The sequence below is a fragment of the Apteryx mantelli genome, chromosome 3, assembly GCF_036417845.1.
Source record: "Apteryx mantelli isolate bAptMan1 chromosome 3, bAptMan1.hap1, whole genome shotgun sequence".
NCBI classification, from domain to species: Eukaryota; Metazoa; Chordata; class Aves; order Apterygiformes; family Apterygidae; genus Apteryx; species Apteryx mantelli.
This window is the reverse complement of record NC_089980.1, coordinates 53,325,947-53,346,575: the sequence shown is the minus strand read 5'-3', so window position 1 is coordinate 53,346,575 and position 20,629 is coordinate 53,325,947. Positions and strand designations below refer to the sequence as shown.

General features: G+C 39.3%; 1 protein-coding gene across 1 annotated transcript in view; it reads right to left on the bottom strand.

The window, feature by feature from the left end:
- HEATR1 (HEAT repeat containing 1) overlaps positions 1–20,010 on the bottom strand; it is a 41,772-nt gene extending 21,762 nt beyond the window's left edge. The window contains exons 1-20 of the mRNA XM_067293366.1: positions 19,967–20,010; positions 19,364–19,530; positions 16,393–16,609; positions 15,309–15,450; positions 14,659–14,760; positions 13,570–13,710; positions 12,726–12,937; positions 11,247–11,380; positions 10,286–10,394; positions 9,801–9,911; positions 9,244–9,361; positions 7,930–8,037; positions 7,414–7,509; positions 6,324–6,412; positions 5,806–6,017; positions 5,016–5,137; positions 4,313–4,510; positions 2,939–3,122; positions 2,539–2,687; positions 221–413 (exon numbers count right to left, since the gene is read on the bottom strand). Of these exons, the coding sequence (XP_067149467.1) occupies positions 221–413; positions 2,539–2,687; positions 2,939–3,122; positions 4,313–4,510; positions 5,016–5,137; positions 5,806–6,017; positions 6,324–6,412; positions 7,414–7,509; positions 7,930–8,037; positions 9,244–9,361; positions 9,801–9,911; positions 10,286–10,394; positions 11,247–11,380; positions 12,726–12,937; positions 13,570–13,710; positions 14,659–14,760; positions 15,309–15,450; positions 16,393–16,609; positions 19,364–19,505 (2,779 nt within the window). The 5' untranslated portion in view covers positions 19,506–19,530; positions 19,967–20,010. The remainder of the gene's footprint in view (positions 1–220; positions 414–2,538; positions 2,688–2,938; positions 3,123–4,312; positions 4,511–5,015; positions 5,138–5,805; positions 6,018–6,323; positions 6,413–7,413; positions 7,510–7,929; positions 8,038–9,243; positions 9,362–9,800; positions 9,912–10,285; positions 10,395–11,246; positions 11,381–12,725; positions 12,938–13,569; positions 13,711–14,658; positions 14,761–15,308; positions 15,451–16,392; positions 16,610–19,363; positions 19,531–19,966) is intronic.
- Between the last annotated feature and the right edge of the window lie 619 nt (positions 20,011–20,629).

The window sequence follows — 20,629 nt, the reverse complement described above, 5'->3', positions numbered from 1 at the left end:
TAATTCCAAGATTGGGCTAGTGGCATGCCAGCAGCCCATGAACAAAAAAGAGAGCTATCTCAGCCTAGTGCAGCTGAACATAAATGACTAGAGATACTCTTTGAAGTGTGAAATACAGTAAAATTGCAAGAAATTAAAAAAAAACCAACAACAACACTTTTTTCACCCACTTGTTAATATGTGATTAAATCTTAAGACAAGAAATACTGTTCTACTTTACCTGGAGATGACAGTGACAGCAGCTGTTTCTTCTTTTGGTATGTCTGTAACACAAGCAGTGCACAGCCAATATACAAAGCTCGAGTCTGTAGCATTGCATTGACTTCATAGTTCAGCTGATTTGAAAGGTTACAGTTGTAAGTCCATAAAATTGAAAGGAATTTGAAGAGAACCTCTGAATCTTCTAGATGTACCTTAAATTTAACAATAAAAAATCAGTTGTTCTACAGCTTTAATTTATTTCACCAACTCACAACATCAGATAAACCACCCAAAAGCAAAGGAGAAAGCAAAAAGAGAATGAAAGATTCAAAACCAGTTACTTTTCAGAAGAAAAAGTTTTTGATTAAGATGCTTTGGGATAAGCTTCTGATCACAATACTTGCACGTACATAAAGCCCACATGTTGCTGACAAAACACTTGTGGGCTATAGGTATGTAAATACAGTATATTTTTTTCTTGTTATTAGAGACTGAAAAGGCATCCACTTGTATAATGTTCAACTGAGCATGAAAATTGTTGTATGCAAAATAAAGCAAAATTAAGAACTTTTATTTTTTGTTTTGAGTGGTAGTTATCTTCATATTAGAACTGCTCTCAGAAACTAATCCCTGGCTTTTTCATCATTCTTAGTCTTCTGAAAAATCACTTTTTAAACTAGTTTCTCAGAAGAACTGGGCATGCAATTTCCTTGTGCAGCACAGCTTTCAGAGTTGAACATGCACACTGAACTTCATTCTTAGATTTCATACTGGATTTGCTGCACGATTTGTAATAATACAGGATGGATTAAATTAACAAACTCTGAATCCAACATGTATCACCAACTATCTCAGATACAGGCTGGAACGATTTTTCCCCCCTCCATAGTTGTAGCTGTTCCAGAAGATTTGGATCAGTTTTTCACACATCTATAGCCAATTACTTCAATCTTACTTTAGGACCTTTCTGTCACAATTAAATGAGGAGCTTCTGGTTTTGAAGTAATTATATTGTCTCCTCATAGTATGCCAAATCAATTTAAAGTTCTTGCTTATCACATAGACTGTCAATAGCTTACAGGTTTTCTGTCTGCAAGGGGCCCTCTGAAATCCTAAGAGCTCCCCACGCATCAAACAGGAGTGCCCATGCAACATCCTGCAAGACTGAACATAGTTTGCCAGCACAACTGATTCAGCCTCTAACATACTCTTGCCTATTCTTTCTCAGGAGTCCATCAGGTTCTAACTTCTGGCTGTATTAATTATTCTGGAGCAGACAGAATTATCTGTCTTATCCCTTTCGCATCAAACACACCCCAAAATGGGAGACAGCAGTAGTCCATAAGTGAAAGAATCAAACTATTATTGCAACTATTGCTTTCACCAGATTCTAGGACATTACCAACTTCATTCCATTCCACAAACTTCCTATAATCCTTCCCCCCCACACACCTTCTTATTAATCTCTCTCTTCTTCTGTGCAATATGAACCCAATTTACTTATTCAAAAAACCCAAAATAACATCCTTGTTTCCCTGATGACAGCCTGTAACTGTCCAGGCACTGAATCAATCTCTATAACAGCTCCGTGTTGGCACAACTTCCCTAGATCTTGGGGTGACCAATAATTAGACAAAGAAGTTGCATACAAGAATCAGCATCAGAAACAAATTTTGTTTTGAAATCATTGCTATTCTTTCCTTCTCCCATTGTGTTTGTCGTGTGCTGATCTTCATTAAACAGCATCAAATTTCAGTAACAACGGCATGAACCTACATCAATTACCTGCTTCTACTCTGTTCCTCAGAACAGACAGTTACTACTCCGTCCTCTAGAAAAACTGCCAAAATCCAGTTCGTCTCCTCACAAAAAAAAAATCTCACTACATTGATGAGAGCAAGAGAATATGAGATGATGCTATAAGGAAAAAGATTTATATAGCTTTGCAATACCTTCCAAAACTGCTCCCTTAATTTTTGTATTTTTTATTTTAAGAACTGTAACAAATTTTACAGGGCAACTCTTCGCCTTGTTCTTTGGAAGTACAGAAGCTCTAACTCAAAACTCCAGCCATTTATCTTGTCCTACAAATCAGGGCTACGTTTTCATACATGGTGGTACTTTTTTTTTTTTTTTTTAACTTTAGTTTTCTGTTACATTCAACGAGGGTTGGCTTGCCAGCTGAAGCACAGACTCCAATTTACTCACAGTACTAGCAGGTCCACAAGTAGTATTGCATGATCAATTCTCATCTTTCTTCAAAATTCTGAATTTCTGCATAAGAGTTAATGATTAATAACTCTAAACAACAATTAAGAAAATAAATGTAAAAAATACCTTGAGTAAGAGATTCATCAATGCTCTGAACTGAACAGCATTGCTTCCCTCACTAGCTCCACAGACAAGTAGGTCAAAGAGACCCAAAAGAAGGTGCAGGTAGTCTTGGCTATCTTGATTCAGAGATTCAGGATTCCACCAAGTTTCTTCTAAAAATATAGATCATTAATAAATAAGACACAGTGGATACATATAAACAACTTCGGAAACAAAAGAGAAAACAAACATCTCTACAGTTAAAAGAAAACAAGATGTTTGACTGATTCCATGCTCATAACTAAGAAACCTTTACTGATTTCAATACAATATAAACAAACTTCTGAAGACAAAAAACAATTAGCTTTCCTTCTTCACTTCAAACTGATGTTGAACGGATCACAGTTAAAGCCTTAACACTCACCTTTTGAAAAGGACAGAGGTGGTTTCAGGTCATTAATGAAGCTTTTCAACAAAAACATGAACATAGCTGAATCTTCTGCATCAACAATCTGACCACTACTGAGTTTTTCTACATATGCAGTTAACAAGTCTACTGGCACCAAAGTTTCCTGCATTACTTCAACAGACCAGTTTGGGGGAACTTCCTGCAAATGAAAATTTCATTTTAATGTATGCCTTCACAATTTCGTCCAACAGAAAACATGGCATATTTAGAATGAGAAGTTCAACAATATTTGATTTCCAACCTCAAAAGAGGTATCCTATGAACTGAATTACATTTTTGATTTCATATTTAAACTCACATCTGCAGTTATAAAGTCTATACCTGCTATTACTGCCATTATTAAGAATGTACATAAGCAAGGTAACAGAAGGGTTAAATAGAAATCTTTCTAAAAATACCTCTTTAAAGAGATTAGATGTTACTCATAGCAGTTTGTGGACACTCAGTTTTATCCCTTCATCTAGCTCTGCTAAGGCAACAAAATCCATGTCTTTCAAATACCTGTACATATAAAATCTCTTTAATGGAATAATCTGAGTTGAGAATAACTAATTATCATGTATTGATAGATATGTCTGTGTGGCAGTGCACACAGAAACACAGCCCTGCTCATGTGGTTTTGTTACACACAAAAGACCCCAAGCTGTTTTAACAACAAAGATTAAAAAATAAATGGGAAATGTGGAAAAAACAAAACCAAATAAGCAAAAACATGCAGAAATAGTCTCTCAACACTCTTCCTGCTTCTCTGATGGCTCCTCATTCCCCCTCGTCACCTCCCAACAAGCGCTAACACAACTGCTTGCAGAGGCTGTGCAATGAACCAAAACCCAGCAACCCAGCATCAACACCTTCAATATTATTCCAAGGATTTACTTGAGACTGTAATTAATACAAGCTCTTTTTGTACTCAACTGCTTTTTTTTCCTTCCCCTACCGAACAAGCTGGAAAACCCTTTACTCAGTGACTAACAAAACTGGTATTCCTAAACAAACAATATCACACGATGCAACAGGGTAGCTCACAGATGCACTCCAAACTCAGTGCCCACCCCATAGCACTGACAGGTTGAACCACTTCACGCGGTGTTAGCCTAAAGCACAAGAGTTTTTCAACTCCCATTGTGGACTTACTAGAGTGGTAAAATGTAACAGAGCAATTCTTAACAGCAGCGTCTAGTACAGCTGCCAAGTGTGCGATTTTGTTTTGAAAACAAAAGAAGCCAAGATTTTCAGTCCCTCTCAAGGTTGCTGAACTTCCTGTTCCTCCTATGAAAAAGACCCTTCCCTTAAAGGGAAAATGTCACCTCCAAAGTGTCTACACCTTACCTCTGCAGGATGACAACCTTCAAGATTTCGTATTTTTTCATCCAAGAAACGGAAAACTCTGATAGCCACTGAAAAATAACTTTCCTTCCTCTGTGAATTGCAGCAGCACTGAACAAGCACGGAACCAATTATATGAGCAGTTACTTTCTGCCTCACACTGTCAGACTCCGTTTCAGCAACAAGTATCAGACCATCAACCTTGGAAAAGGGAGGGAAGGAACAAGAAGTCTGTAAGACAGTAAGACTTTGCTATGACTTTACACCATGTTTCATTTGCATGTCCAATTAAATCTCTGTTACCTTTTATCATTGGTAAAAAATTACTGTGATGTAATGGTACTTTTGGAATCCAGGAATGCACAAACATCAGTATCTATGAGCTAGCCAAAGTTATACAAGTTTATTCTCTATAAGATTTTTTTTTTTCCCAAGAAACCAAAAATTCATGGAATTTCGTTACACTAATAATTTGTCCAAATAGGTAACTGCTTCACTTGTTACTTTCTTTAATTTAAAGCAGAAATTTATTTCTACCAAGATTGTATTGGAGTTATGCAATAAATATATTTTCCTAGCAGCTTGATGATGACATCTTAATGCCAAGAACAGCACATATCAAGTTCCTCCATATCACATTCGTTCTACTACAGTAACCACCTAGAAAGTAAGATCTCTTAAGGTTAGGGTAACACGGCACACACACCATTTGGAGTAGTAAGGCAGGGTCCCCTGAAGTCATATTCTCAGAAAATAGCAGAATCATTTTCTTGTTGACCACTCCAATCAGCTCTGCAGACTTGCTAGATTTAATTGCTTCTTCAAGAACTATTCCAAGGGGGGGGGGGGGAGCGGGGGAGGGGGGAAATCAGACAAGGTGGATAGATAAATCACATATTAAAACACTGGCAGCTCAACAACATTTAGAAACAGTGAGAAACATACTAGACAATTTCTTCACCGTAGACTTGAATGCTCTTCCTGCTCAGCTCTAAGAGTTCTGATTCTGCCCCCACACATTACCCTTGCACTTATCTTCACCTTGTTTTTTTATCCCTTGTTTCTCTTTGCTCTTCTCTGTATCAGGAAGTTTATTTTGCTGAGCACAAGAAAGTCTACCATTTCCTTCAAGAAAACAACTCCTTTTTTTCATTTTGTCTAGCCACCTATTGCTGATAGCTTCCTTCACACTTCACACTTCAGCTCAATTTACAAAAAAGGCTAAGCCTCAAAACAGCAAGTCTAAGAAAATAATTCCTTGATGAATTACAGTGGTTAATACCACTGCAAGACCACCTCATTTCATATCAATGTATGACTGCAAAACACAAGCAAAAAAGCTCATAAGAGCTTTTAAAAAAACCTGTAATCACACTGTTAGCATAACTTGTTAATGCTAGCCAGTCTCCTCCTATTCGCATTAAGATTCAATAAGCATAAAGATCTAAATTATCACAGTTTTTCTTTTATCAAATTAATTACAATTAATACTTTACCTTCTGGCCAACCTTTCAGTAAAGGGTGTAACAAGCAGAGACCAGATTCTGACAAGCATACTGCCATTTTCCATTCTGAAGATTTTGAATTTGCATTAGTGATTACCATAAAAGGTAACAATTGCATTACTGCTTCATTTAGTAGTTCTTTTTTCTCTTTCAAAATCTCTTCTTTGACTAAAATTTGTATTGCTCGCTCCAGAACCTTATACCTAAATGAAAAAAACAAAAAAACAACCCCCCCCACCATTGAAAAACTACTGCTCAATCATATCAGCAACAACATCTGTTTGGTTTGGTCTCAACTTTCTACGCTTTTCAGAATCCAAACAGCAAGTAAGAACAAATAAGGAATTCAGGGGAAATGGTGCAAATAACTGCAAGTTGCTCTTATAACTCAGCATAGATGTATCATAAAAGTAGTTGCAAAGTCAAAAATACTTTTTAAAGCATTGTTTAAAATTATTTAATTATTTAAACAGAAAGAAAACAGACTGAAAAAAAGCCCACAAACATACCACTTTCCATCCTTTGAAAGATCAACTCTCTGAAAGATGTTCAAAAGACTTGAAACTACTATTTCTGGATTGACTTCTTTTCTGAAAATCTGGAAAGTAATAAAGAGAAAGAAATGAAAGTATAATAAAACAAAACATAATTTACCATATCAAAATGGAAAGTGCATCTGCCATACCAAGATGACTGATTGAACTCCTAGTGATGAGCATGTACTAAAAACATTATTCATGAAAACAGATGTTATGTGGATGGGCAGCATGCCCTCTTGTAGGGAGAATTTATCTTAATGCAGAAATGTTTGGCAAAATTGGTAAACATACAATAAGCAGAACATTTTATAATTTAGTAAGAATTTTTACTTTACGTAGCATATGACAAAAAAATAAGGCACACTAGAAAAAAACATTAAAGTTTAAACACTCACACACTTCTATTCATATCTTTTCATGATTGAGAATGAATGAATGCACAAAACCAATTATATTATTGCTAATAATATTCTCAGCTACTACTAGCAGAAATAATAAAGAAAGACTGTTACTGCAGTGGGAAACAATCAGTACAATGCATACCAGGGTCCTATCCAGTAAAACTGAGCTGGAGTTTAGGACATGGCTACAATCAGCTGACCAAATGACTCCCATATGGAAAAACTCAACGGGGCAATTCTAACTAGAGTAATGACTTGTCATTGCACCATTTTTCATTCAAGGGGCAGATGACGTGGCTTGCATTTTTACAAAAGAATGTATGGGATAAGCAGAAGCACACTTCAAATAATAATCAAAGATTAAAATATGCTTTAGTAGCTACACAGAAAACCATAATACCAAGACAAAATAAATTCAGTCAAACTACAAGTGCTTTGGGAAACACCAAGAAGCGGAAATTTGAGGGAAAAGTAAGTGTGAGGAGGTAAACAACAAAAGCCTCCTAAAATGCATGATGCTTCATCTGGTTAAAGGACAAAAGCCATAAACCAAAGAGATGAGTAGAAGGACACAAAGGGTCATTACAAGGAATAGATTCCAGACATGTATTTAGAACCAGCTAAAATCTCACCTGATGCATCAAAATATACACACTTACCTCCAAAGCACTGAAAGCAGACATTACAACATCTTTGTTGTCATCCTTAAGCCGCCCAAAGATCGCTTCTTCTATGAAGGACTGATCAAAGCCTTCCTGGGGAAAAAAAAAAAAAAAAAAGGGAAAAAACAGCTAAAAAAAAAGTTTGTTGGCAGCAAAATTTAAAGGTTTTAAATGAAATATTTGAATCCTAGCACAAAAAAGTGGTAACGTCATTGAAATTAAACCTCAAATAACTGACAGGCTAACTTTCAACAACAAAAGAAAGAAAAACAGAAGTAGCCACTAACTTAGACTAGACTACAAGTAGCTCCATAACCAAAAATATATCCAGACCCTGGAACAGAGGGAGCAATGGTGACAGGAGCTAACTGGAAACACCAAGCAAAACATCAGGATGATATTTCAAAATAGCTTAATGTAGCACTTGTCTTCAACTGATATTTCTGGCACACAGCTTTTTCAAGACATTTTATGTTACGTAAGTTCTACAAGTGAGAGATTGAAGACACAAACCTTTGATGTTTCAATAATGTCTTTCAAATGCTGAACAGCCAGGACTCGCACAGCTGGCTGGGGATGATTCAAACTAAGCAGAAGAGAGGTATCAGAGTCTTCCAGAAACTGAAACACAGATTTCAGAGTGACTCACTGCATGTTAAAAATACTTTAAGTATATGTAAGGATAATGAGAGAGACTCAGCAATCTTTTAGACCAGAGGAGAACCTGTGTAATTCAGACTACAAAGTGTCAACTGCAGTACAATGATGGAGCATAACTGTTTCAAATATGGTCTTCCTTATGTTAGCAGCCAGTTTTTGGAACATAGCTTGAAAAGTACAGTAAGCCACAGATACATTTTCGTCCTAGAAAAACACTACACTTATCTAAGGATTCTGAGAAAGCTCTAGTGACACAGCCAATATGACAGAGCACAGACAGAAACTGTTAAAAAGGCATCCCTGCCAATTCAATTGCCTGTACCTTATCTCAGGAGCCTTAAAGGCTCGAACAGTCATATACCTTCATTCTCCATGCGTTGTCTATTTTTTTTTTAAATCCACTTGCTCAGTCACAGAACCTGTGCCTTCCTTAAATCAGTACAAAATATATTAAAGCACTATTTTATATAGTTTATCTTTTCCCGTGTGCTTTCAGTCATTGCAAACAACAGGCACAATACTAATCATCTTTTAAAAAGAAAAAAAATAACCCCAAAGTTCCTTAAACAAATTTGTTGTGCTCACACTTATTCAATATTACAGCTGAGTTTCAGTTACTCTTCAGAAACTGCACAGGAAAAACTCTGTAGTCCCTATATTCCTCCATGTTACTGACTGCAAGCATTTGTAAAATCAAGACAACAAAAAGGACCAAACCACCGTCTCTCAACTGGGATAAATTTGTTTTTCACCTCCCCCAAAACGGAGGCTTTGACACTCTCAAAATTCTTAAGCAAGATGAGGCCTTGCTGAACACCACCATGTTGTCATTATCTACCTGTAGAGGATTAGTAATGGGAAAGTTCACAAGGGAAAAAATTATTGATAGCAATCAGAGGGGGAGGTGGAAATGTGTACATTTTTATCATGGAAAAAAGCTCACACTCATGACTGTTCATGATAAATGGGAACTCTAAATATTTGATAGGTTTTGATTTGATCACAGTTTTGATCAAGCCCCTCAAATCTCACTTGAATAAGGGTTTTTGTGGGGAGGGCGGAGATGTGTTTAAACAGGAAAACAGAGAACAGCACACTGCCAAAACACCAGCCTTCTGGCAGCATAACCGGATAAGAGCTAGACTGAGGAACTGACCTTTTACCCACCTTATACTTGCTACAGCTTAATGAAAGAGAAATAAATTGGTGAAAAAGAATTTGGTCAGCCTGATCTGTAACATCTTCCAGATACTCCTCCAAAACAGAATCTAAAGCTTTAGGATACCTGCCAACAGGAGAAAAAAAAAAATCCACGGAGTGTTACTGAAGAACATGTATTTGCTAGAGAAATACAAGGAAATACAAGGAAGCTGAAAGCACATGCACTCGTCTAAACCAACTATTATAAGTAGCTTTGCAAAAGCAATTAACCATTATGTCTTAACACAGATGATACGCAACCCTCTAAGATAAATAATGAACAGACAAGTTCATGCTACATAGCAAAAAGCCATACAAAGCCAGCAGCTCTGTGTCCAGGTACAACAGAAATGACAAAATATACATGGATAGCTTAAATATAATTTAGACAAAGATTAGGAGTCAGTTGCTTTTACTGTATTTATCTGGGCAAGAATAGTCCCTTTTATGCCTAGTAAGTTAAAGTTATAGTTGGTCTCATCATTCTACACATCGTGGGTCTGGCATAGAAAAACAGAACTTACTTTCTCTCAAGAAGTCTGATAAGAGGAAGCAGCTTCTGATTGAGTGCAGCCATTTTGGTGGGATTAGATTCAATCTCTGTACCATATGAGATAAACTCTTCAAGAATCTTGCTACAATTACAAACAAACAAACAAAAAGGCCATAATTTTTAGGAAAATAGTTTTAATTAGTGTTACAGAACATGCTGCTAAAGACGTTAGAGTTAATACACATTAACTATTACAAGTAAAGCTTTGCCCCTGACCTGCAGTTTCACTCTTTGTCTCACAAGTACTCCTATAACTGCTAAAAGGGTGGCTATTTTGGACTACTGAATGCCTGAGTTTCAACATCCAAGTTTGGAGTTGACATAAGAACTCAGAAGAACATGACACTAAAAGACATGGTCATATAATTCTAATGACATTGTCAAATATTAGTTATTATATCAGAAGTGACTGCTGTGCTATGGGGAAAAAAAAAAAAAAAATCTAAGTTAACTCACGAGGCCAATAGGCGATCTAAATCCTTTTCCAGTGTTATACTCTGAAGAATAGCTTCAAGATGTCTGATGTAAATATTATTCTCTCTCTCCTCAGATTCTTCTTGTTCCTCTAAGAACAAAACATACAATCATAGAAGATGAACATCAGTTTGAGAATAATCTCTCCATACTGATTAAAACTAACAGCTTGTATAAGCAGTATCATCTGGTGAACCGAGCACTGAAGGCAGCAATGTTTATCCATTGCTAACACTAACTCTCAGCGTGTGCTGCTAGCAATGCTTCACACTGATGTCATTAAAATGTTGAAGGCTGTATCTCTACCAATAAACTCAAGTATGCTTTGGAACATTCCAGATCTGTTATCCACTACCTGTGTTAACAAATTGCTATCATGTTCCCCAGCACGAATCTGGCCCTTTTCAACTAAAGGGCTTTCCCAACCATGACTGGGCAATTAAAACAGCCCACAGTGCATGCAGCCACCCTGTTTTGCAGACTAACTAGTACACACACAAGCCACTGCATGCCATTTGACCGCATTGCCCAGGAGCATTCCCAGGCACATTTAATTTACTAAGCTAAACACAGATGTCCATCACTTAAACTACATATGGAGTACATGGGATCTACCTGTCTTCTATGCACAGGACTGAAATCATGGATTTTGCCATACTAGACTTCTTTAAGAGTAAGAAATTTCATACATCAAAAGTAAGTTACTACTGAAATATTGCAAATCAACATCTAAATCAAAGTGACATAGATATAGGAATGCCTAAAATGGCATCCTCTGTAAGAACTGGGAAAACAAAATGCAACACACAAAAAGCACAGCCAGGTCTTCACATGTATTGGTGCAGTTTTCATAGCAGCAGCAATTAGAATTACATAGCTAAGATTTACCACAGCAATCTGCCTATAAGACTCTACAAAACACTGAATATATATGCTAACTTACCTGTATTGCATCTAATGACAGTGCAAACAAGGTGAGGCAACAGGTAACCCAGAAGAGGAGAGAGATCATAGCTTGCTGAAAGGCCTTGCAAAAGTGTTACCAGTTCTGGGTTGCTGCACAGGTAATTAAATGGCCTGCACAAAGAGCAGGGAAGAGAAGGGAAAAAATGCACATTGTTCCCAATTACCAACATTTTCAAACCATGTAGAATTCCTAAGGATTCAATTTTCAGCATCAATCAACAACTTCATTGTAAATAAACGCTGAAAAAATCTAAAGGGTACCAATTACTAATTGCCAGAGTGGTATTGGCACATTTCATATTCTACAAGAAAACAGACTACTGCCACTTGTGTTGAACATAGACGCTGCATCAGCACAGCCAATATCCTTATGTTTTCAAGAAGTTGATGGTACAAGGGAAAATATTTGCATGGATCACATGAAGACCTATCCTCAGAAACACCTCTTTGTCCTTTGGCTATGTACTATTAGACACAGTAAATTCCAGGACCTATGTGGAAAAAAAAAGGTAGAAAGTAGAGCATTGTGAAGAGCACATCACCTATTCAGTGGTAGCAAAAGGAAAGGAGGAGAAATAACAGCAACTCAATGACAGAAGCTCCTCAAAGAGCAAAGTAATCTCACTTTCTGCTAATGGAAGTTTCTCTCATTTTATCTCCCTTCACATCCACCTGGCTGTCACTGGCTGGGTGTTGTGCAATGCATCCAGCATGCCTGTCCTTAGCTCCTCACTTCTCAGCTTTTAACCCATGTCTCTGTTCCATGACTGTTTCCAAGTATCTAGGAGATCAGTGTGCATATCCCAGCAGAGAAAAGATTGAACCTACTGGAATACCCACGCAAATTTCTCCAGCAGCAAGTAAACTCCCTGTAGTGTTCAGGACTTCCACCACTGTGTCTGACAGCATGTAACAGCACTAGCTAACAAACTGTCTCGGGTTGGAACAGAGAGACTGAGGGAGATGAAATACCACAAGTACTTCTGAAAGAACACCTGACTTTGGGGACCAAAGAAACGATGGTATGGAAGCACTAACACTTCAGATGTAAAACTATACAAACTCAAAGTCCTTCCATTCAGGGGACAATTTCTTTTCTCCAAGCTGTTCAAATAACTCCAGATTTGCACTACCATTATCACATTAGCTTCTCTTCCAGGATTCCCATTTTCAAGATAACCTCTTACTGACAGGCTTCAGTTTTGTATGTTGAAAGCGATCCCTTACTGAAAGGGGTGACAACCGAGGGACCAAAACCCACAGACTTGCACTACAGCTCATTTGCTGTAACGAGCATACAAATTTTCAAAGCACAAAGAAGAAATCTCAGATTCCTTCGGAATATCAGCTATCCAATAGCTGATATTTCCAATAGGAAAATACTCCTTTAATGAGCAGGATGAAAACATTCAAATTATCAAAGTGCAATCTAAGCTTTAAAAGGAGGGAACTCAACTTTTTTCCAAGGTTGTCTCCTTTCTGAGTTTGCAGAAGAAGGTTCAAACATGCCACGCCTTCCCTGGCTAATGAAGGTACTTTAGACAATGTCTTGCTTATTTGTAACATCAAGGAATGCACCAAGGAGGTTTCCACTGTCACTTTTACTGTCATCTGGCAGATTATCATGTATGTTGCAGCTCTGTAATCCTGTACAGAGGATTTCAGACCCTAGGAAAAGAGAAAGAGATAAAGATGCATTTTTGACACATGTAAATTAAAAAAGGAAAAAAAAAAAAAACCAACAACCCAAGCATATTAATATAAAAATCATTTTCATCCCAACATCCATGGAATCACTCTACCTTTTTTTCAGTGTGTTAACTCTTAAATAAACCATAAACTCAATTTTAAGAAGAAAATGCTGTCATGTATGGTACACATATGCAAAAAGGCACACATTCATTAACAGAGCAACATTCCCATATGCTGGAGCAAAGAAGGCAGCAAAGCAAGTTGTCCACTCTGACTCCACTTCCACATTGTTTACCACAGTAAGTCTCTAATGTGAAGAGGTTTATTTAGGCTGTGTATACAGTTCTCACAGCTCCATTCCTCATGCAAAGTAGGAAATAGAGAACAAAGTTCTTAAAATGCTCATCTGAGGTTTGAGGAAACATTTATTAGCCATGAACCTTCACCTGCCTGATGCATCAAAGCAGGGTACAAGTGGTACAATACATTTCATATACACTCTACCTTGCACAGCTGTGACTGTCCCTCTTGAATGTTAGCTGCAGGAAGCATGTTAGCAAAACACAGTACATGTCAACACACAGGAAGGAAAACAAGGCTTCAGGTACCTTTTGGATGTAAGGGAGCAGCATGGAGACTATACTGTCTGTTATCTTCTCCATTGCCCCAAGAGCAGACACAATGGTGGAAGCATAAAATGCAAGAAGAACTCTCAGTTGAGCTGAGTTGCCAGGATATTCTGAAAAGACCTAGACCATAGAAAAATAGTTGTTCAGACATCAGGAAAAGTGTAAAGACAAGCATGGCTTCTCAAAAAAGCGCAAGATTTCAATCCTCTGACATATAAACTCTACCAACTCCTGCTAGCATGACTGAAGGGATCACCTTCTCCAGGACCCACACTAGAGGCTACTGCTTCACCTTGCAGACCAGGTAGAACGAAATGGGTACTACTCCTCAGCTACTGCAGTTTATCATAATAAGGTAACTTAAACCACTTGTGATTTTGGTGTTATGCTCAAGACTGTGAACTGGACAGCTGAAAAGCTAACAGATGTATGTTTAGTTTTAACACTCCTACTATATGTTTGAACAATCCCTATAATCACGTCTGCTTTGCTTACTTTGATAGTACATACATTCTAGTTCTCTAAATAACTGGGACTGCTATATGTACTATCTTTCCAAAAAAAAAGACAAGTTTTCTTTTTGATATTAACTGCAAATAAAACAAAAAAAGACCATTTAACCTCCTAGAACAAGGAAGGTAACATTCTCAACTTTAAGTTCTCATTACTTTTGAAAACATACACTTACAACATCCATGACCACCCCAAAAGAGGGATTTGACAGTGCCATCCATTTGATTACCCCCAAATTCAAAGCATAATTATAAACAAATGGCAGGAATGAGCTCATAAAAGAAATGAAGAAAGTGAATTTGTTCTTTAAGTAACGCAGTATTGCCAAATTGTTTTGTCATGGTTCAATAGTTCTTAAAAATCTCCTTATAGCAATTTCTGATAGATGCCATCTATATAAATAATAAGAAAAAAAGATTTTCATATTGTTTATTGGTATGAGTCCTTTTACTGATTGACACACAATTAAAAGTAGTAAATTGTATAATCTTATACAAATATAAAGATTGGGAAAGCAATACACAAATATTGTTCTAGAATAAATAAATGGACAACCTTCACGGATTTTGCCACCAGTCTGCAGATGAAATCCATGAAATCCAGGTCTTTGTAACAGTGTGTAATGAGAGTACCCCTTGCCAGTGGGACTCCAGGTTTCTTTCCATGGTTTAAAAAAAAATAAAATAAAAAAAATAAATTAGAATACTCTAGGGTAAACTGAAGCAAAGTACCCAACATAAAAATTAATATAATCTCTTAAAATTAAACCTAGTGATCAGATAACACTGTTCAAATTGAAATAAGCAATGGAAACCCACGCACCTCTCTAGCATTTTTTATATCCACATTAAGACACTTAATGAATAGCATTATATATAGTCTATATTCAAATAAACAGATATTTTAGTAGTTGACATGCCTTCCTAGCAGTAACAAATACTGGCACCTTAAAAGCATACTTTATCTTTGCAAAAACAGAGTTATTACAATCAAATCTTTTTATAATTAACTTTATATTTAAAGAAAGATAGCAGAAACAACAGGTGGGCATTCAGGCTCCAATTCTGCAATTAAATCTTTCAGTACAGCCCTACAACTAACCACATAAACAGGTGGAACACATTCATAAAGCCAGTAGAAGAGTCAGGATATTATTAATAAAGTTCCTCATATTTCTCCTAACTTGCATTTGTTAAGTACTTTACCCTTATTGGATTCAGCCAGTGCCATTTATGAGTTGGATTTTTTATATTTAAAAGCTGAATAACTCTCACAAATAGCTTAGTCTCATGATATGGCAAAACACAACCAATCAAACTGTCTTGATTGTAGAGATGGATGTGAAATCTAAGAAAAAACAAACATATATATACAGTTAAAAATTCTCATGAAGTTGAAAACAAAGACCCAGCCATGTTCTTCTCAGAACACCTGGCCTGCTTGTTTTCAGGCAAGACCCCAGGAGATTACCACGTTGAATCAGTGAGCCTACCTACAGTCCCAAATCCAACGGTGGCCACTAGCCCAGAAGTGTAGAAAGACATTACAAGAAAGAAACTGTACTAGCAGATTTCTTCCTCACTCTCCTAATTTTATGTCCCTACAGGACATAAGTTTACCTTAGTTTCTTCTGTATAGATTTTAATACTAAACTAGGCAGTACAACAATTTAGTATGAATTTCAGTACAAAACATAAAATGTTGTAATTCAAAGGCTCTATCAACAGCAATCATCCACTCATTCTTTCATGATATGAAATATCACACTTTCTGCATCTGGATATGTCAATTTATATAAAGATAACAACACTTTACAATACCTGGTTTACTTTCCCTCACACCTTCTTATGTGACCTTGAAATAAGAATATTTATCTCATTATCTTATAATACAGGGGTGTGACATTCACAGCTTATATTGAAAAGCTGCTATTTTACACAGCCCTTTTCTTAAAGCTTACATAAATGCCTCTCTAGATGCTCTGTAAGGTGGCTAGAGCTAGGCAAATTTGGTGGAAGCCAGGCAAAGAAATAATTGCTTTTACACAGATTATCATGGAATCATCAACAATCAACATCTTCACAGAAATGTATCAGAAGACAAAAATCTAATTTGGAAAGAATTACATCTGGCTCCATAAAGACAAAGCCTGAACTGCTATTTTAAGCATTTTAATTTGTATTTCCAGTAAACTCTGGTAACATTGTTAAAAGTTATTCTTATCAGGAAAAAAAATCTTGCCTTTCTAGTAGCCTTTCCTATTGACATGTAGGGTAGTTAGTGGATTACCTGTGAATTAGCCATTCAAGGCACTTTTGGGCTGGCTTAAGCATGAAGTAAGGGGACAGATGAGTCAGGAACAATGAAATATTCTGATTCAGCTGCTGATTTACTGCTTTAGTCTGAACACTGCGTTCGAGGCCTTTGGACATGGAACTGAACAAACTGTGTTGGAACACTTCAAAGGTAGGATCGATCCCCATCAGCTCTTCTAAGCCGGTGCACCCTGTGGAAAGGACGGAAGAATGTCTTAAATGAAACAGTTTTAATCACCAGTCCTACTCGTCTACCTCCTCAATGACATACCCAACCTCCATGCTCTACAGGTATATGTCATTCTTACTGAGCAAACCAAACCAAACAGTAACAGATCTAACACTAAAACTTTTGCTACATTTAAAACATTTCTTAACTGATGAGGATGAAGGACACTAAAAGGTATTAGCAGTGTGCTCTTGCAGCAATGAAGGCCAACAGCATTTTTGGCTGTATTGGCAAGAGTGTAGCCAGCAGGTCAAGGGGAGTGATCCTTCCCCTCTACCTGGCACTTGTGAGACTGCATCTGGAGTACTGTGCACAGTTTTGAGCTCCCCAAGAAAAACACTGACATACTGGAGTGAACCAGTAGAGGACCACCAAGATGATCAAGGGACTGGAAAATGACAAACCAGAAAACTGGAGAGAACTGGGTTTGTTCAGCCTTGAGAAGAGAAGGCCAAGTGGAAATCTACTGCTGTCTACAACTATCTAATGGGACAGTGTGGGTTATAGAGAAGATGGAGCTAGACTCTTCTCAGAGGTGCACACTGGAAGGATGAGAGGCAATGGATACAAGCAGTAACATGGGAAATATGAAGTCAGTATTAGGAAGAGGGGTTTTTTGTTTTTTTTTTTCCTATGGGGGTGGTCAAATATTGGGTCAGATGCCCAGGGAGGCTGTGAAAACCTCTGTCCTCAAACTCGACTGAACACAGCCCTAAGCAACCTGAGCTAACTGGCTCTGTGGTGAGTTGGGGTTGGACCAAATGATTTGCAAAGGTCCCTTCCAGCCTTCTATGATTCCAAATTGAAGAAGCAGGCAAGGGTACCTTTTCGAACAAGTTAAAATACAAAAGTTTATGCACAATACACACAGGAAAAAGCATACTCCACAACAGAACCATAGGAATTATTTCATTATTTTACACAAGCTTATAAATATTAATGGCTAAGCACAAAGCAGACAACTATAGAAACCAGGCAGCTAGGCAAAATATGCAAGAAATAAATGATCATATGCAAGGAGTTCCATAATGACTATTTAAGAAATACATAACTCAGAAATAGCTGTGGTACATTAAAGACAGATACATGTCTACAGTCTTGTTACTTAAGACAGATATACGCTGTCAAATGCAGCCCAGACTTTCTGCCAATTATTGTGGCTTTATAAACGGCTTTCCTATTTAAGAAATTTCATATTCCTCATTAAAGATCCGCACAAAAAAGGAAAGAGATAAGCACAAACATCTTTAAGTGTGCAAACAGAGTAATGTCTTTTTCCACTTTATATCATTTGTAACTATAAAGTTACCACAGAGCAGGATGTCAGGAGGTTTTCATGAAATCACAGAATAATTCAGGTTGGAAGGGACCTCAGGAGGTCTCTACTCCAACTCCCTGCTCCAAGTAGGGTCAGCTCTGAGGTCAGACCAGGTTGCTCAGGGCTTTAACGAGTCAGGTTTTGAAAACCTCCAAGGATGGAGACTACACAACCTCACTGGACAAACTGTTCCACTGCTTGATTGACCTCATGGTGACATCCTCATATCCAGGCTGAACCTCTCTTGTTCCAACTTATGCCCATGGTATCTTGTCTTCCTGCTGTGCACCACCATGAAGAGCCTGGCTCCATTTTCCTCAATAACCTCCTTGTAGGTATTGTCAGGCTGCTATTAGACTTCCCCCAAAAGTTTTCTCTTCTCCAGGCTGAACAAGTCCAGACCCCTCAGCCTCTCCTCACAGGGCAAGTTCTCCAGCCCCTGACCCCCTGGGGCCCCTGCACTGAACTCACTCCAGTTTAATCAATGCTTTTCTTATATTGGGGGGCCCTAAACTGGACACAATTTTATAGATGCGATCTAACAAGTGCTGAATAGGGAGGATATAATTTCCTTTAACCTACCAGCTGTGTTCATGTTAATACAGCCCAGAATGCTGTTGGCCTTCTTTGCTGCCAGAGCACACTGCTGGCTCATGTTCAGCTTGTTGCCCACCAGGACTTGACACTTGTCTTCGTTGAATTTCATAAGGTTCCTATTGGCCCATTCCCCTAGCCTGTCTAGGTGTCTCTAAATTGCAGCCCTGCCCTGGAGTGCATCAACTAGCCCACCCCAATTCCATGTAATCCGCAAACTTGACAAGAGCACACGCATATCACCTCCTTCAGATCTGATAAAGATGTTAAACAGGACAGGTCCCAGAACAGACCCCTGCAGTGCTCTGCTTGTTACCATCCTCCAGGTAGGGTACAACCCATTAACCACTACCTTCTGAGTCTGATCATCCAACCAGTTTTTTATTCATCTCACTGTGCACCCATCTAGACTAGGACATCCTAACTTGGATACAAAAATATTACATGAAACAGTGTAGAAAGCCTTACTAAAATTAAGATAAACGACGTGCACTGCTGTTGTCCACAAATCCAGTCTTTTTATCACAGAAGACAATCATGTCAGGCAGGCATAATTTACCCTTAGTAAATCCATGCTGAATGTTATCAACTACTTCCTCCTACATGTGCTCAGAAACAAGCTCCAAGAAAACCCACTTCATGATTTTCCCAGGAACTGAAGTGAGGTTGACTAGCCAGTAGTTGCCTGAATTATCCTTTCAGCCTTTTTTGAAGATAAGTTGTCTTTGCCATTTACCTTTTCCTAACCATTTTTTGACAGATAAACGATTCTTAAGTCACTAGGATCTAAAGAGCCAAACTCACCAATGGCAAAAAAGGTGTCCCTGTCAATAGTAGCAGCTTCCTTGCAATCAAACAGCAGCGATGCTGCTTCAGCGCGGGATAAGAGGCTGGGATCATTCTGGGGAAGAGCGAGCCGCTTCAATTGCTCCGCGAGAGACGTCATTGCTTCGTGTTTCTGGGAAAGAAATCTAAAGAAAGAAAACCAAAACAGAACCGCAGATAAAGCAACCCTTGAACAACTCGTACTTACTCCCTCTGAAAAAGACGTTTCCAACGTTTAAAGCCTGCCCCAAACAACAGCAACGCCCTGTACTCGCGGTGGCGACCCGCGCCGCCGTACCCGGGCCCCGCCGAGGCTCACCCCGCCTGCTTGGCTGCCAGCGGCCCATAGCGGTAACGGGCGCCCAACGGCCGCCGGCCCCGCGGCAGCGGTTGCTATGGAGGCACGTGCTCTCTCTCACCCCCCTTCCCGCCGCGGTCCGGGCCCCGCTGCCAGCTGCCCCTCAGGGACGCGCACACTTTGGGCTGAGCCGGGCCCAGTCTGCTCGGGAGAGAAGAGGGGACAGTGGCAGGCGGCGACACGTCCCCCCGCCCGCCCCGAGAGCGGCGGGCCCCGACACTGACCTGGCTCCGAGCCGCGCTGCCCCCCGCCACACTGGGCCCCACGTGGGCTGCGCGCGCCGCGAACCCGGAAGCAGCAGCTCGAGCGGAAGAGGAACCTCCACCCCCGACGGGCAGGGAGGCACCTCCCTCCTCCGGCGGCGTCGGCTGCGGGCACTGAGCATGCGCCCGCCTGCCAGCCGCTACAGCGTGGCTGGGGGCGGGGCGGGGGGGAGGTGGCAGTTGAGCGCGCGCCGTTGGCGTGGCCGTTAGTGGCGGCTGCGCGCGCTCGGGCGGGTGCTGGGGTTGTGGTGTGGGGCCTCGGCGTGTAGCGTCGTGTGGTGGCTGTGTGCAGGTGCGGGGCGGGGACCGGCCGGCCTACGTTGAGGACGTGGCCGGTCCAGGTGTGAAATCCAGCAGCAGCCCCAGCGCCGAAAGGTAGAGGGAGAGGCATCAGTGGCATGTCTGTGGTAGGAGGCACTGGTGGCTTTGTGCTGAGCCCAGCAATGCAACATCCTGGTCTGTGGTGGGGGATCCACTAAGCAGGGTCAACATATAGTTTTAATGGTAAGGGCACATACAACTTGAGTTGTTCTACCCTAAGCTTTTATCATATATAGAGTAAGTCATGCTAAGGAAGGTAGAAGAATCCTATGAGCAAAAGTGCTTGAAAGCTACTGTACTGTG